At 45.5% G+C, this 16787-nt stretch overlaps 1 protein-coding gene across 1 annotated transcript; it reads left to right on the top strand.

Annotated features, from left to right (window-relative positions):
- Nucleotides 1–1793: 1793 nt before the first annotated feature.
- polr2g (RNA polymerase II subunit G) lies at nt 1794–16280 on the top strand. The gene is made up of 8 exons (XM_043682621.2): nt 1794–1956; nt 5819–5928; nt 8525–8684; nt 10188–10238; nt 10420–10485; nt 12647–12718; nt 14982–15015; nt 15582–16280. The coding sequence occupies exons 1-8, from the start codon at nt 1945–1947 to the stop codon at nt 15593–15595; spliced, it is 519 nt and encodes a 172-aa protein (XP_043538556.1). The 5' UTR covers nt 1794–1944; the 3' UTR covers nt 15596–16280.
- The last annotated feature ends 507 nt before the right edge of the window (nt 16281–16787 follow it).

The following is a 16787-nucleotide window of genomic DNA, read 5'->3' as shown; positions in this document are numbered from 1 at the left end:
TGTCCACTACACCTCCAATTTTGGTGTCATCTGCAAACTTACTAACTGTACCTCTTATGCTCGCATCCAAATAATTTATGTAAATGACAAAAAGTAGAGGGCCCAGCACTGATATTTGTGACACTCCACTGGTCACAGGTCTCCAGTCTGAAAACCTACCCTCCACCACACCCCTCGGTCTTCAACCTTTGAGCCAGTTCTGTATCCAAATTGCTAGTTCTCCCTGTATTCCATGAGATCTAACCTTGCTAATCAGTCTCCCGTGGGGGCCTTGTCGAATGCTCTACTGAAGTCCATATAGATCACATCTACTGCTCTGCCCTCATCAATCCTCTTTGTTACTTCTTCAAAAAACTCAATCAAGTTTGTGAGACATGATTTCCCACGCACAAAGCCATGTTGACTCTGCGCTTTTCCAGCAACACATTTTCAGCTATCCCTAATCAGTCCTTGCCTTTCCAAATACATGTACATCATGTCCCTCAGGATTCCCTCCAACAACTTGCCCACCACTGAGGTCAGGCTTACTGGCCTATAGTTCCATGGCTTGTCTTTACCACCCTTCTTAAACAGTGGCACCACGTTTGCCAACCTCCAGTCTTCCGGCACCTCACCTGTGACTATCGATGATACAAATATCTCAGCAAGAGGCCCAGCAATCATTTCTCTAGCTTCCCACAGAGTTCTCGGGTACACCTGATCAGGTCCTGGGGATTTATCCACCTTTAACCGTTTCAAGACACCCAGCACCTCCTCCTCTGTAATCTGGACATTTTGCAAGATGTCATCATCTATTTCACTACAGTCTATATCTTTCATATCCTTTTCCACAGTAAATATAGATGCAAGATATTGGCCATGCTAAATTGCCCACAGTGTTAGGTGCACCAGTCAGAGGGAAAAAGTGAGGACTGCAGATGCTGGAGATCTGAGCTGAAAATGTGTTGCTGGAAAAGCGCAGCAGGAGAATCGACGTTTCGGGGCATGAGCCCTTCTTCAGGAATGAGGAAAGTGTGTCCAGCAGGCTAAGATAAAAGGTAGGGAGGAGGGACTTGGGGGAGGGGTGTTGGAAATACGATAGGTGGAGGGAGGTCAAGGTGAGGGTGATAGGCCGGAGTGGGGGTGGAGAGGTCAGGAAGAAGATTGCAGGTTAGGAAGGTGGTGCTGAGCTCGAAGGATTTGACTGAGACAAGGCGGGGGGGGGTGTGGAGGGGAAATGAGGAAACTGGAGAAATCTGAGTTCATCCCTTGTGGTTGGAGGGTTCCCAGGCAGTAGATGAGGCGCTCTTCCTCCAGCCGTCGTGTTGCCATGGTCTGGCGATGGAGGAGTCCAAGGACCTGCATGTCCTTGGTGGGGCGGGAGGGGGAGTTGAAGTGTTGGGCCACGGGGTGGTTGGGTTGGTTGGTCCGTCCGGGTCAAGAGGGAAACGGGTCTGGCTGGGTTACTCTTCAGAGGGTCGGCGTGGACTCGTTGGGCTGAAGGGCCTGTTTCCACACCGTAGGGAATCTGCTGTAGCACTGAATAGTTCTTACGTTCCGTCTGCACCGTGGACGGTGGAGGTGAAGAGGGGCGAGGAGTAGTTATCCTGACGCCATGGTCTGGCGATGTACGTGTTCGGAAAGGGTAAAGGTCTCAGCGCTCCGCCGCTCAATGAGGTAGAAAGATGGCGGCGCCAAGCCGGCGGCGGGCGACGCCCGGAATGTGCTGGAAGAGGGTCACGTGGCTTGGAGCGCGGGCGGGAACGTGACGTAATTGCGCGCGTGACGTCCCAGCGTCGGTCGAGCACGTGATCGCAGCCATATTCTTCAACCTTCACCCGCTCCATTTTTTTTTCAAATCGCCGCTCAGTGGCGTGGACCGGCGGCCGGCGGCTCGATTCTTTTCTGACAGAGATAAATTCTCTCCCCTCCAGATTTTTAAAGTGCTCTTCAGTTGTCCCGACGATGTTTTATCATGTGAGTGGTTCGTTTTGGCCCGTCTCGGGAGGGCAGAGTGGTTAAAAACCGAGCGGTAACGGGTGTAGGAGGAGGAGGAGGGGGGGGGGAGGTGCGGCTGCGTAACGCCGCGGCGTGGTGACGACGTTGGATGGGCGTGTCCACGTAGCGTGATGAGGTCATTGATTGACACCCACTCTGACCTATGCAGGTGACGTGCGTGAATGATTGATCGCCGTTTCGGCAAATGGGAAACGGGGGGCGTGGGCGGAAGGTGTCCTCGTCTTCTCCCCCCCCCAAAAAAAGGCAGCTGAAAATCTGTCAGAAAAGCAGCGCCGGTTAGTTCAGTTGGCTGGATGACTGGTTTCGCCGTGCACCATGACGCCCCGCACTGGCTGAGGTTACTGTGGAGGATCATAGAATCCCTACAGTGTGGAAGCAGGCCATTCGACCACTGGGGGTCTGTCCTGTACCCTCCCAAAAAAAGCATCACACTCGCACTCCCGTTTCCTGCAGCCCCACGTTTTCCATGGATGACCCACCAACCCTGCACACCTGTGGGGTAACTTTGCATGGCCACTCCGCCCTAACCCGCACATCTTTGGATGTCAGGGCAACCGGAGGAAAACCCGCACTGACACAAGGAGATTGCGCAAACTCCATGCAGACTGTTGCCTGAGATTAGATTCCCTACAGTGTGGAAACAGTCCTTTTTGGCCCAACTAATCCACACCGACCCTCCAAAGAGTAACCCACCTAGACCCATTCCCCCCCTAACTAATGCACCTAACTCTACGGGCAATTTAGCATGACCAATTCACCTAGCCTGCACATCTTTGGACTGTGCGAGGAAACCGGAGCACCGGGAGGAAACCCAGGTAGACACAGGGGGAGAATGTGCAAACACCACACAGACAGTCCCCCGAGGCTGGAATTGAACCTGGGTCCCTGGTGCTGTGAGGCAGCCATTGCTTGCCACCGTGCTACCCCTGCTGGTATCAAACCTGGGTCCTTGGTGCTGTGCGGCAGGAGTGCTAACCACTGAGCCACTGTGCAACCTCACGAATCTTCCTTCTCAACCTCTTGGTGGTCTACACGTTAAACTTGCCACCTAATCCTCTCTCCCTAATGAGAGAGCAGCCTTATGGGGGTGGGCAGGGGTTGGGGGGTGGATGGGTTTGGGGGCAGGTGCACACATGGGGTGTGCCGCTGCCTAGTCTCCTGAAATGAGCAGACATCACAGAAGACTCAGAGGAAATCAATTAACTGAATAAACAATTATCTGAATGAAGTAGTGCCCGCCCATCTCATTTGATAATCAAGGTTCCTGTGTAAATGACATCACCTTTGGGAGCATTGATATACTGAGGATCTTGGCTGCTAGTTCATAACTCCTGAAAGTGGCAACACAAGTGGATAAGGTGGTTAGAAAATGGTGTATGGCATGCTTGCCTTCCTTAGTGGGGCATTGAATATAAAGGTTAGCAAGTCACTTTGCAGCAGTATAAAACTTAAAGTTAGACCACATTTGGAGCATCTCGTGCAGTTACGGTTACCACACCAAAGGAAGAAAGTGGCGATTTAGAGAGGATGCATAAGTGGTTTAACAGGATGGAATGTATTTGTTAGGAGTGGTTGGACAAACTTGGATTGTTTTTGCTAGAGTGTTGGGAGTCTGAAAGAGATAAGACTGAGAGGTGTAGATAGTCAGTCTCTTTTTTTTTTCCCCCTCCAAGAGTAGAAATGTAAAGTGTCAGGGGCATAATTTAAGTTAAGGGGCAAGGTTTAAAGGTGATGTGAGAGCAAGTGTTTTTTTTTTACACAGATGGTGGGAGCCTAAAATGCATTACCTGGAGAGATGGTCGAAGCAGATATGATAGCAATGTTTAAGAGTCAGTTAGATACATGAATAGAAAGTGAGGTCTGCAGATGCTGGAGATCAGAGCTGAAAATGTGTTGCTGGAAAAGGGCTTATGCCCGAAACGTCGATTCTCCTGTTCCCTGGATGCTGCCTGACCTGCTGCGCTTTTCCAGCAACACATTTTCAGCCTAGATACATGAATAGGCAGGGAAGTGAGGAATGCAGACCATGAGCAGGCAGATGGGATTAAAATAGTTTAAAATGGCATCATGGTCGCCACAGACATGGTGGGCCAAAGGGCCTGTTCCTGAACTGTACTGTTCTGTCTTCTACTTCTGAGTTGGTCTGTTCCTGAACCCTGTTTATAATTTTATTCCACATTTATTGAATAACTAAATTAAGATCTGACCTCTGCCAAGGTGTGGTTTGACCTTGAATCTGAATTAATTGTCCAAGGTCTGGATTGTTTGACCAATGATAACTGTTGTGCTATTGTTACTGAAAAATAAGACAACTGCTGTAGTCATATTGTTTACAGGATAAATATTGAGCATCTCACCAGGAGATCATGCCACTCCTTTTAAATGTGACCTTTTGCATTCACCCAAGAGATTAAATAATTCTTAGTCAAGGTGATAAATCTGAAACGTTAACCGAGTTTTCTCTCCACGGTTGCTGTTGGACATTCTGGTTATTTCCTACATTTTCTTTTTTTTCCATCATAAGAGGGTTTCTGATATCAGACTGTTCCAACAGTGCAGCACCCCCAGGCTTGCTAGTGAACCTTGACACTGAATCGAGGCTGACAACGTTGTCTCTGTCACTGAACAGACAAAGTGAGCCCACTCTTCCCTATTTACAAAAACTGTCTGCCCCCCCCCCCCCCCCCAAGTGATGTGTTGGGATGTGAAGGACACAGTTCAGAGTAATGCCAGGTATAGTGGAGGTTGACAGAAAGGGAAGATACTTCAGAGGCCTTGGTGATAATTTTGTAACCATATTCCCATTTCCACCTCTTCTAGACCCATCTTCTATTTCTCCACTTGGCCTAGTCTCATCTCCTCTAGGACTTGCCATTGCTGTTTAAATACAAGGGATTGCTCATTTAAGACAGGCAGTGAAGTTTTTGTTTTGCTCAGGTGGTTACTAGGGGAGAAAGTGAGGTCTGCAGATGCTGGAGATCAGAGCTGGAAATGTGTTGCTGGAAAAGCGCAGCAGGTCAGGCAGCATCCAGGGAACAGGAGAATCGACGTTTCGGGCATAAGCCCTTCTTCAGGAATGAAGAAGGGCTTATGCCCGAAACGTCGATTCTCCTGTTCCCTGGATGCTGCCTGACCTGCTGCGCTTTTCCAGCAACACATTTCCAGCTCAGGTGGTTACTAGTCTTAGAACGCACTCTTTCTTTCTCACAAGGTTGTGAGGCAGTCTTTGAATATTTCAAGGGTAGATAGATTCTTGATGAGCAAGGAGGTGAAAGCTTATGGAGGGAGACAGGACTATGGATTCAAGATTGCAATCAAATCAGCTATGATCTTAGCAGGCTTAATGTGGTGGAAGGCGTACTCTACACCAAGTTGTCTGATACCACAAAAACGACATGAAGGTAGGTCGTTTGGTTCATCAAACCTGCTCTGCCATTCAATCCGATCAAGATTCACCACCCTCTGAGTGTAGAAATGTCTTCTCCTCCTCCTCAGTCCTAAGTAATTGGCTCCTCCACACAGTGACCAGGCAGTAGCATGTGCCCTGTCCAATCCCCTTCAAAGTCTTATCTGTCTCAATGTGATCTGTCTCAATCTTTTGAAGTCTGAGAATATTTGACGCAGATTACTCCCTTATGATATAATCTTGCCTACTTGATACCCCATCACAGACCTTCTCCTTCCCTATCTCTAATTAATTCAAGACCAAAGTTGATTGGACTTTTGAGGAACTGGGAAATAATTTGACCATCTGAAATTCTAGTCATTAAGGACAAAAAAGCAGCATTTTTAAATTTGTGCTTTCCTTTCATATGTTTAGATTTCTTTGGAACATGAAATTCTGCTGCATCCTCGATATTTTGGTCCTAACCTCCTCAACACTGTCAAACAGAAGTTGTTCACTGAGGTCGAGGGAACTTGCACTGGAAAGTGAGTAACACCATTTTACAATAGAAAAACCTTGAGTCTGAATATTGTGAAGACCTAGTGGCGTCATGGTCATGTCTCTGGATTAGTGACCCAGAGACTCCGCTAATGCCCTGGGGACCAGGTTTGGAATTCCACCATCCACAGCTGATGCATTCAATTAATAACTCTGCAATTGATCTCCTTCCTGGTGGCTGTGAAACCTTTGTCAATTGTTGTAAAAACCCATCTGGTTCACTAATATCCCTTAGGGAAGGAGATCTTATCCACCTCAATGAGGTGCCCTTTTAACTGTCCCTCTGCAATGAATTAGAGTGATTAGCACAGCTGCCTCACAGAGCCAGGAACCCGGGTTCGATTCCACCCTTGGGTGAACTGTCTACGTGGAGTTTGCACGTTCTCCCCGTGTCTGCGTGGCTTCCTTCAGAGTGCTTCGGTTTCCTCCCACAGTCCAAAGATGTGCCAGTTAGGTGGGTTAGCCATGGTTAATGCAGGGTACAGGGATAGCATGTGGGGGTCGGTGTGGACCTAATAGGCTGAATGGCCTGTTTTCACACTGGTGGGATTCCATGATTCTATAATTGAGCCACTCAATCCAAAGGGTAATAAATTGCTGGCCTTGCCAGTGTTGCACACATCCTGAGATAGAATACAGCGGGGAGGGGTGTTTTCTCCAATCTGAGTTATGATAGATACAGTGATAATGAAAACCGCTTGACAGTTATTCCTTTTATCTTTCATTCATTCTTATGGTGATGTCATAGCGGACAAGAATAATACTTATTGGCCATTTTCCCCAAGTCTCCTCTGGCTATGAGAGTAGTGCTCTCAGCTCTGACTCTCCAAATGCATGGTTCTCATGTTCCACTCCAGGGTAGCAAGGACAAACATGCCAGGCTGACTTGCTCTACATTGCAGCACTGATAGAGCGTTGCCCCATTGGAAAGGGGTGCTAAACTTGCGATTCTCGCACCCACTTCGGCAGATATGAAATTTCCTGTAGGAACCATCCCTCCACATTAATTCTATCTCCTATAGCTGCCACATCCCCATAATTACCTTATTCCCCTATAGCAACCATTCCCTGCATAGTTTCCCTATTTCCTATGGAAACCTTACCCCCATAGTAAGGGGAGGCAATGGCCTGGTCGTGTTATCGCTGGACTGTTAATCCAAGTAACTTTCTGGGGACCCAGATTCAAATCCTGTCACGGCAGTTGGTGGAATTTGTATTCAATAAATATCTGAAACTAAGAGTCTAATGACAGCCATGAATCCATTACTGATTGTTGGAAAAACCCATCCGACTCACTGATATCCTTTGGGGAAAGGAACTGCAGTCCTTACCTGCTCTGGCCTACTTGTGTGTCTCCAGACCCATAGCAACGTGGTTGACTCTTCACTGCTCTCTTGGTAATTAGGGTTGGGCAATAAATGCTGGGCTTGGCCAGCAACGCTGTCATCCCATGAACGAATTGAAAGATAAAGGAACCCAGGTATACTGTTCCTCAAAGAGGTGTTGGGCCAAGGGGAGGGTGGGTTGGATCTTTCAACTCTTCCGGTGTCCTGTGGCCTAACGCTTGCCCTTCAATCCGTGTCACAAAAATAGATGAGCTGGGTCATCCCATTACCATTTGTGGGGTTGTCATGCATGTATGGGCTGCCACATTTCCTACACTACACCAGTGCCTTTCCCTTCAAAAGTACTGGTTGTAAGCGACTTTGCACCTCAGGTGGTGAAGGATGCGGCCCCTCTGATGCTCACTATGTGCTGTCAGGATTGCATCCTCCCTCAGCTACCTGTCCTGGGATGCGTCAACTCCTGTCTCCATATGGCCAGAAGATTCTGTATTGATGTGCAACCTAATCATCGCTGAAATGGGACACAGGGCCGACTCTTCTCATCTTGCACTCATCAGGACTGGGGCACGAGAAAACAAATTTAGAAAGAGAATTCAAGTCAGCATCCTCTTCTCATGCTGTATAAATTGGTGTTACCTGAAACGCTGGGGGCTGATGGTGACCTAGTGATAATGGAGTGTGCTATCACTCTCTGGTCATATTGCTCCCCTGGTCACAACATAAAATAATTTTCTCTGTTAACTATGTTATCAATTATATTTTTGTTTCTGATTGGTTTACAATATGTAAAGCAGCAGTCAGATTCCTTTTGAATAAATCACAAAGTTATTGACTTATTGTGACAATAGGCAAAGATAAGATTTGGAAGGATAAATGTTTATTCTTCCAAATATTCCCAAAGCAACAGCAGCACCAATTTCTCGCTTTCTCTCTTGCTCTCCCCCTCAAAGGCAGATGATGAGCTGGTCACTTTCTGTCAATGTGCTGGGCACTTCATCCACTGATTCAAATGTTTATTTGTGACAATTTTCCCCATATTTCGGGGAGAGGACAAGGAAGTGGCAAGCTCCCAGCACAAAGGTCCAACTAGCCGTATCCTTGTGCTGTGTGATCCAGTGGATTCGAATCATCAAGACCAACTTTAGATCTCAGTGTGATTTTGTGATGACACTGTGCTTCAGTGAGATTGTAACCTGCTTTTGTCTGCTCTATTGCTTATTTACTTTTTTTTTTGCAGGTATGGATTTGTCATTGCTGTCACCACCATAGATAACATTGGGGCTGGGGTAATTCAGCCAGGCCGTGGATTTGTGCTCTATCCTGTCAAGTACAAGGCCATAGTCTTTCGGCCATTTAAAGGAGAGGTGGTTGATGCTGTGGTCACTCAAGTCAACAAGGTATAATCTCTGGCTATATAGTGAAGTACTTTTGTTATCTTTATTTGCTCTGAGATTATCTTCCTCTCAAATTGAGTGGGGTGGAAGACTAAGAGGGGAGAAGCCTTTGGCCTTCTCAGTCTGACTCTCGCGAGAAAGGCTTGAAGAGCCCGTGTCCACACCTTCACACACTGTCCTTCTTTGTTTCACCCAAATGGTAGAGGTGGTATTTCAGCCGAGATCAACTTTCAGCCCTGGGATCAGACAGTCCATGACAGCAATGCATGTCACTTTAAGAGTAAAACAGAAGAATATTTTCTATTTTAATGTGATCAGAGATGTTATTACACAGCTCTGGAGTAGGTGGGCCTTGAATCTAGGCTCTTGGCTCTGAGGTAGGGATACTACCACTGTACCACAGAGCCCCAAAGGTAAAGCAGCTCTAGAGTTGGTTGAGAGCAGATGGTACTCGGGGACTTCCTATTATTGGTTAATTTTGGAGGGGAGGAGAGAAGGGTGTGCTGGCATAGTATTAATGTTACTAGACTGGTAATCTACATGCTCAGTCTATTGCTTCAGGCACAGGGTTTCAAATCCCACCATTATCAGAGGGTGAAATTTGAATTCAATAAAAGTCTTGGTTAGTTTGGTGGTTTCTTAAAATATGTATTGTTTTAAAGCTGGGTCTTCTCCAATGAGAAGTTGGCTCCTGGACAGAGAAAGGGTCCACCAGGGAAAGGTGGCAACTGGTGCTTATTCTAAACTGAAGATTTACAATGAAACCCTTGTAAGTCTCTGAAAATCTTTTGCTGCCTAATTCAACACAAGGTTATTGGTCTGTTCAAAGACAAACCCCACATTCTGGAGAGGGCTCAACATAGGCATCACCTGACAGTCTAATGTAATCCTGAGAAACCACTGCACTGACGATGTCCTTCCCTTTGAAACGAGCCATCTCCGGTTCTTGGTACTAAGGATGTAATCAGATGTGTTACAAAGATGGCTTCACTCCTTTCATGCATCATTAAGGGAAGGCAGTGATACTGTAGTAATGACACAGGACTAATAATCTCAGGCAAATATTCTGGGAACATGGCTTTGATCCCGTCCTAGGACACGTAAAACCTGAATTCCGTTTTGAAAAGGAAACTGGAATAAAGGTTGGTGAAATATGACTGTATAACTGCTGTGATTGACATAACAACCAAGGAAAGTCTGCTATCTTGGTTTGGCCAACATGCAATATGTTGACTCTTAATCGCTGTCTGGACAGTATGGGCTGGGCCATAAATGCTGATCCAGTCAGCAGTATATATATTCCATGAACTAATAAATGCAGTAATAATTCTTCACTGTAATCACTTGGTCAGTGGTGGCAAAACCTTTCATGGATTTCAGTTGTGAATCTTGTCGTACCAGCATGTCTGACTACCGTGTAACTGTACAGTATTTATTCAGCAAGGTATGATTCTTTCACTGTGCTCCTGATTGATTGATTGATCGTGGGTTTCTTTTGTGACGCAGGTTGGACTTTTCACAGAAATTGGGCCCATGTCCTGCTTCATCTCAAGACATGTGAGTAGCCACATTCAAAACAACACCTCCATTTAGCTGGTGAATGTGCTATAGTTTGCTACAGTAATCCAGAGAAGATGGATTCAGATTTCTTGAGCGTTTTGAGAATTTGAACTCAGTTCGTGTAACAGTGACTGTTGAGCCTGTCATTAATCTTTCACCTTGTCTTCTTGTCTCCCAGTCAATTCCATCGGAAATGGAGTTTGATCCCAATTCCAACCCTCCCTGTTACAAGACCAGTGATGAGGTATGTATAAGACATTTGTTAGACCTCAGCTGGAGTATTGTGTACAGTTCTGGGCACCACATCTTATGAAGCATGTGAATGTGTTAGAGAGTGCCAGGTGCTAATGTCACTGGTAATCCAGAGACATGGGCTAATATGTTGGTGACACTAGTTCAAGCCTTACCATGGTAATGTTGAAATTTTAGATTAAAATTATTAATTTGAAAGGTAGGGTCAAAAATGGCGACCGTTAAGCTATTGTCAGTTATCATTAGTGAACCAGTGGATTTTTTTAATGTCCTATTAGGGAAGGAGATTTTCTGTCCTTATCCAGTCTGGCTACTTGTGACTGCAGACCAACAGCAATGTGGTTGACTCTAACTGCCCTCTGGAATGGCTGAGTGTGCCACTCAGACCGAGGGCGATTAGGAATGTGCAACAACCAGCAACATAAAAATGTTAAATGATCAGGAGCAGAGTAACAAAATCAAAATGAAACTTAACAAATTTGTTGAAATGCCATTTTGGAGGAATGTGATACACTGCAGCCTCTGGCATCCACCAGTCAGCCTTGATGCTGTGTTTTTTGTCAAAACTAAAATTCAATTTTAAATAAAAATAACAAAGGGAAACTGTGTGACATAAATCAAATGTTCAAAATGAGTTGAAAAAGTGCTTAAGGTGGCAACAGTACAGTCCAGCTCCTGTGAAAGGCCTGTAGTGTGCCAGTGGGCACTATATGTCCCCTTTCCAAGGACACCCAATCTTTTTTTTTGTTAATTTTAATCCACTTATGTGGATATGCTGTGATGCACACCCTTGGGGCAAGGTTGGACCTGAACTTCAGAATGTTTGGGCTCAGATAGCAACATGACAACAACACCACATGCTCTTGTACCTTTTTCTGTGCTTTTGAAATAATTGATATTAGACCAATTTACAGAGGAACCTCAATTATCTGAACAAGATGGAAGGGCGGTATTTCGTTCGGATAATTAATTATTCGGTTAATAGATTTAAATGCCTTTCCTCTGAGGCTAGGAGTTTTTAAGTCTGCTTCCCATTCAGGAGACTAGGAAGGAGCACACCGCATGCGAACCACCCCCACCCCACCGTCCAACAATGCCCCCACCGCTCCACCAATCCCGTACTACAGCACCAGCACCACCACACACACACACACACATACACAACCCGCCCACCCCCACCCCGGCAGCTGGACTGGACACCAATAACAAGACTGCTGCTGCTGCCTTTGTGGGGTAAGTCTCTCCATGTTGCGCGTGCGCACACATCTTTTTGCTGCAACCTTTTGACAGGTTCCACCTTTTCCCCATACAAGACAATGTTGGAGAGATTATCTGGGGAATGGGGGGGGGGTTTCAGGTACACCCCTCTGTAGAACTCCAGGAAAAGTGTGGTGGGTGGGGGGGAGGGAGAGAGAGTGGAAGGTCAGTCATTTGGAGACGGTGCCTGTTTAATCACTGTAAGCAAAACACGCGATCAGTGTTGGAAACACGTCTTTGATGTAATGTTTCTATCGGGATCTTGAGACCCAAATTAAAAGTGAACAGTACTTTTAAGTGCTGAAAAATGTGTTGCTGGAAAAGCGCAGCAGGTCAGGCAGCATCCAAGGAACAGGAGAATGGACGCAGTACTTTTAAGTGGTACTGTAATAAAAATGAGCATGCTGTAATGATAAATCTCCCTCTACCCTTTTTAATCATCCAATAAAAGAACTGTTAATCAAACTGACAAGTAATAGCCCCTCAAAAAGCCGCTGTACAGCTGTCAGCATCTCCATAACCCGCTCCATTTTCCAAGATATCTGCCCTCATAATTTTGGCCGCTAGTGCAATCCCAATTCTCATTGCCCACACAGAGCACTGTGGCCAGCTCAGATTTAGAAAGCAACTCTTCCCACTTCCCAAAAGGATTGAGGGCCCCCAGTCTCTCCCTCCTTAAACCTCTTCACTTCTCTACTTAGTTTTGAGGAGCTCTTAAAAAGGAACAGAGTCTGTCCAAATTCGTGGTAATCTCATCTAATATCGTGGCTTGGTGTCATGGTTTGATTATAATGTTTTTGTCAGATGTCTTGGATCACTTTGATTTTTGAAGTTGCCATATGAATATAACATTAGTAAAAAGTGCAGATCTCCTCACTGTGTGGCTTCACTTTCAGGACATCGTTATCCAACAAGATGATGAAATTCGATTGAAGGTAGTAGGAACTAGAGTTGATAAGAATGACATAGTAAGTACAAGGTCCAGTCCTCCACTGACTGGTTTATAATGGCTGTCTGTGTATTGGATGATTTAAGTGATTTTTTAAAAAAAAATATTTTGCTCTATTTGTGCCTCTGTCAGTAAGTGTACTGAGACTGTTGGAACTTACTGAGATAGGGTGTTAGAAATCAATTCTCGCTATTCCTGGTGTTATCACAGAAGTTAAAGATTTTTGTAAAGTGCACAAAGTTTCCCATTTTTCAGACCAGGCTGATGGAAAGCACAAATTCTTTCTGTACTCAGCAAGAATTACTAATTAGAGATAGTCATAGCATGGAAACAGACTCTTCGGTCCAATCTGTCCATGCTGACAGATATCCCAACCCAATCTAGTCCCACCTGCCAGCACCTGGCCCATATCCCTCCAAACCCTTCCTATTCATATACCCATCCAGATGCCTTGTAAATGTTGCAATTGTACCAGCCTCCACCACTTCCTCTGGCAGCTCATTCCATACACGTACCACCCTCTGTGTGAAAAGGTTGCCCCATAGGTCTCTTTTATATCTTTCCCCTCTCTCCCTAAACCTATGCCCCCTAGTTCTGGACTCCCCAACCCCAGGGAAAAGACTTTGTCTATCTATCCTATCCATGCCCTTCATAATTTTGTAAACCTCTATAAGGTCACCCCTCAGCCTCTGATGCTCCAGGGGAAAAAAGCCCCAGCCTGTTCAGCCTCTCCCTATAGCTCAGATCCTCCAATCCAGGCAACATCCTTGTAAATCTTTTCTGAACCCTTTCACAACATCCTTCCGATAGGAAGGAGACCAGAATTGCACACAATATTCCAGCAGTGGCCTAACCAATGTTTTGAACAGCCGCAACATGATCTCCCAACTCCTGTACTCAATACTCTGACCAATAAAAGAAAGCATATCAAACGCCACCTTCAGTATCCTATCTACCTGCGACTCCACTTTCAAGGAGCTATGAACCTGCACTCCAAGGTCTCTTTATTCAGCAACACTCCCCAGGACCTTACCATTAAGTGGATAAGTCCTGCTAAGATTTGCTTTCCTAAAATGCAGCACCTCACATTTATCTGCATTAAACTCCATCTGCCACTTCTCAGCCCATTGGCCCATCTGGTCCAGATCCTGTTGTAATCTGAGGCAACCGTCTTCGCTGTCCACTACACCTCCAATTTTGGTGTCAGCTGCAAACTTACTAACTGTACCTCTTCTGCTCGCATCCAAATCATTTATGTAAATTCTTAATAAGTACTTAAACTCTTACCTTCAGGTAAACAGTTACAAATAGTTGTTACGTAATAATATAATTAAAACTCTAGACTTATAAATCCCACCCCCTCTTTCACAAGCAGACCGATGCAAACGGACTGAAAATTGGTTATTAGATACAGGAAAACAGTTGAAGAAACAGTTCAGCAGTTTTTGTTCCCAGGTTCTGTTGAGATTACCCTAATGATTCTTCTGCTGGCCACCACATTGCTTCAGTCGTCTTTCCCCTGATGCTTTTACTGGCTGGTTCACTTGGGAGAGGTCTCTGACTTAGAAATTAACAGCCATAGTTTACAATACAGTACTAACTAATTTTGACTGCACAGAATAGAGAGAGACAATTCCTGAGCTGGGGAAGAACTGAACATACCCTGCCTCTCTGTCTGTCAATAACTTGTTTCCAGCTCCAAGCTATTCAGTTACCTGAGAACCAATCTCTCAGATGTTGGCAGGCAAAAGGTCTCTGCTGTTGGCCACTAGTCCGTGACCAATCAAGTTGTTGCCAACAAGAGCAGCATCAGTACGCTCACAATCATCTTCAACTCGAACGTCTATTACTTCTTGTTAGAGCTGTTTACACGATGCTTTGCTTGGGTAGTCACAGCGCAACAGCCTCACCTGCACTTAAAGACTCCATGCACAGTTTATTTCTGTGATGAGTGAGGTTCTCCCTCCAGCACCCCCACCCCCCAACAACCAAGGTCTGCGTGCAACAGCAACTTCTGAAGAGAGAGCCATTCATCAGCACATTGATCTGTATGTGAGGAGCTTCCCTGCAATTTGGGAGGGACGTTAGTGAGGGAGCGTTAGTCCTCGCCCTGAGGGACTAACCCACACACAGGTGCCGGCTCCAGCTGTACCTCTTTCACACATGGCTGAAGGTTCTACAATGCTTTGAAGAATGTCACCAGAACCAGCTGCTGGTATTTGGTCTTTCCGTTGAGGGTTATTTGTTGCTCCGATAACCCGTGCTCTTCGTTTCCCTTCCAGTTCGCTATTGGCTCTCTGATGGATGATTACTTGGGTAAGTCTTGGTTTCTGTTGCTAAGTGTACAGTTGGGTGGTTTGAAGGGTGGCCGTGTGAGATTGAGTTGCGGGGAGTAACAGCTGAGGCCACAACCCCCACCCCCCAACACACACACAAACACACACACTGGGCAGATGTGAATTAGTTTCACCAAGTGAGAAGGAAGGTTCCCTGTCTTATTGCCTGGGAGGGAGGGACAGATCAGAAAGGAGGCTGGGCAAACGGCAGGGGGGGGGGGCGGTTTTAGGGAACAGCCGTCCACAATCTTCCGAGCAGTGCTTTGAGGCTAATACCCTTCGTGTTTCAAAATGGAAATGAGTTGAGGAAAGCTGTCTCGATCTCGCAGCGTTATGTTAGCTCGCATTGAAATTTTAGTGACTGGGGTGTTTGCTGTGGGAGAAATCCTCTTTACCTGACTGACAGCAACAGGAAGTGCCTTACTGGAGCCTGCAACATTCTCTCGCAGGGAAGGAAGGGCTGGGTCTGGTTTTTTAAAAATTGTTTTGTGTATGTTGTGCATCGTGGCCCTTTTGATTAAACATTGTTCTTTCTTCCTGCACCAGGGTTGGTGAGCTAAAGTTGTCACCTGGCCTCCAACAATGAAGCGGGCAGCACCCAGAGACAATCTAGTTTCTTCCCCAAAGCGCTGTCCCTGTTTGAGCATTTGCTCACTGGGGACCCCTGCCTGTGATTGCATTAGTTATTACACCGAAGCCCCTGGTTCAAGCAGAATCTGAGAAACAGCAGCCTCATTTGACAACCCAGGATTACACCTTGCAAAACCTGCCCTAATTTGAATTTGACGTGGCGTTCCTACTCTCCTCTTCTGACATTGGGCACGTCTCTCTGTTGTCCTCCCCCCAAAAAATAAGCTTCTCCTTGCTGCCTTTCAACGGTGACTCGGTAAAACTGAAGAAAAGGCCCCTAGACTGACATGATTGATATCCATTATGGTGCCTCATTCTGGAACACAAATTGCGAGTGCTGAGTCTACCTTACGTTTTGGACCCCACCAGCAGGCTGCAAGCACGTTCAAACCTGACCCTCTTCCACTGAGCTGTCCCGTTTCTTCATCTCGATCGGTTAATTGGTTTGTCAGGGATTTAAGATGTTGTCTAAGATCTTTTGATGTCTGGCATTGTGCTTTTGAATGCAAATGGAGATTTGAGATTCATATGTCTTTTTAAAAGCATTCCTCATTCTTTTGTATATATTTGTGGTAGGTTATTCTAATAAAGAAAATTTTTTATTGCACTGGAAAATTAGTGTTTTTGTTTTTTTTGCACAAAATTTGCATACTAAAGTTTGCAGATTCTTCAACTTCTGTGTAATTTACATCCTGAGTAGCTTTCCTATATTAAGGAGACCAGAACTGAATGCGGTATTTTAACATATAGAAACTATTATTGTTTCTAGCTAGCTTGCTCTTCTACTCTTAATTTTAACTGCTTTGTTAATATTTCAGTTTTTAAAATATATTCTCTTTAAATTGATTAAATTTAAGCTTGTCAATTAGTATAAACTGACTTAAATGCACCCAGGAATGAAACAAGCTGTAAAATCAGTACATTTTTAAAAATACGCATCGGAAATTAAGCAATAATCACTGCTTTTTGTGATTTTTATAAAAGACTTTGGATGAGGAAGTGGAAGAGGTGATGGTGGGTTAGTAAGTTTGCTGATGTCACGAAGGTTGGTGGAGTTGTGGAAAGTGTGGAGGACTGTTGTAGGTTCAACGGGACATTGGCAGGATGCACAGCTGGCTAAGT

Source organism: Chiloscyllium plagiosum, unplaced genomic scaffold (assembly GCF_037043375.1).
Source record: "Chiloscyllium plagiosum isolate Xiang-an unplaced genomic scaffold, Cpla_swu_hap1 HiC_scaffold_46, whole genome shotgun sequence".
In the NCBI taxonomy this organism is placed as follows: Eukaryota; Metazoa; Chordata; class Chondrichthyes; order Orectolobiformes; family Hemiscylliidae; genus Chiloscyllium; species Chiloscyllium plagiosum.
The sequence above is the reverse complement of the archived record's forward strand: the minus strand, read 5'-3'. Positions and strand labels throughout refer to the sequence as shown.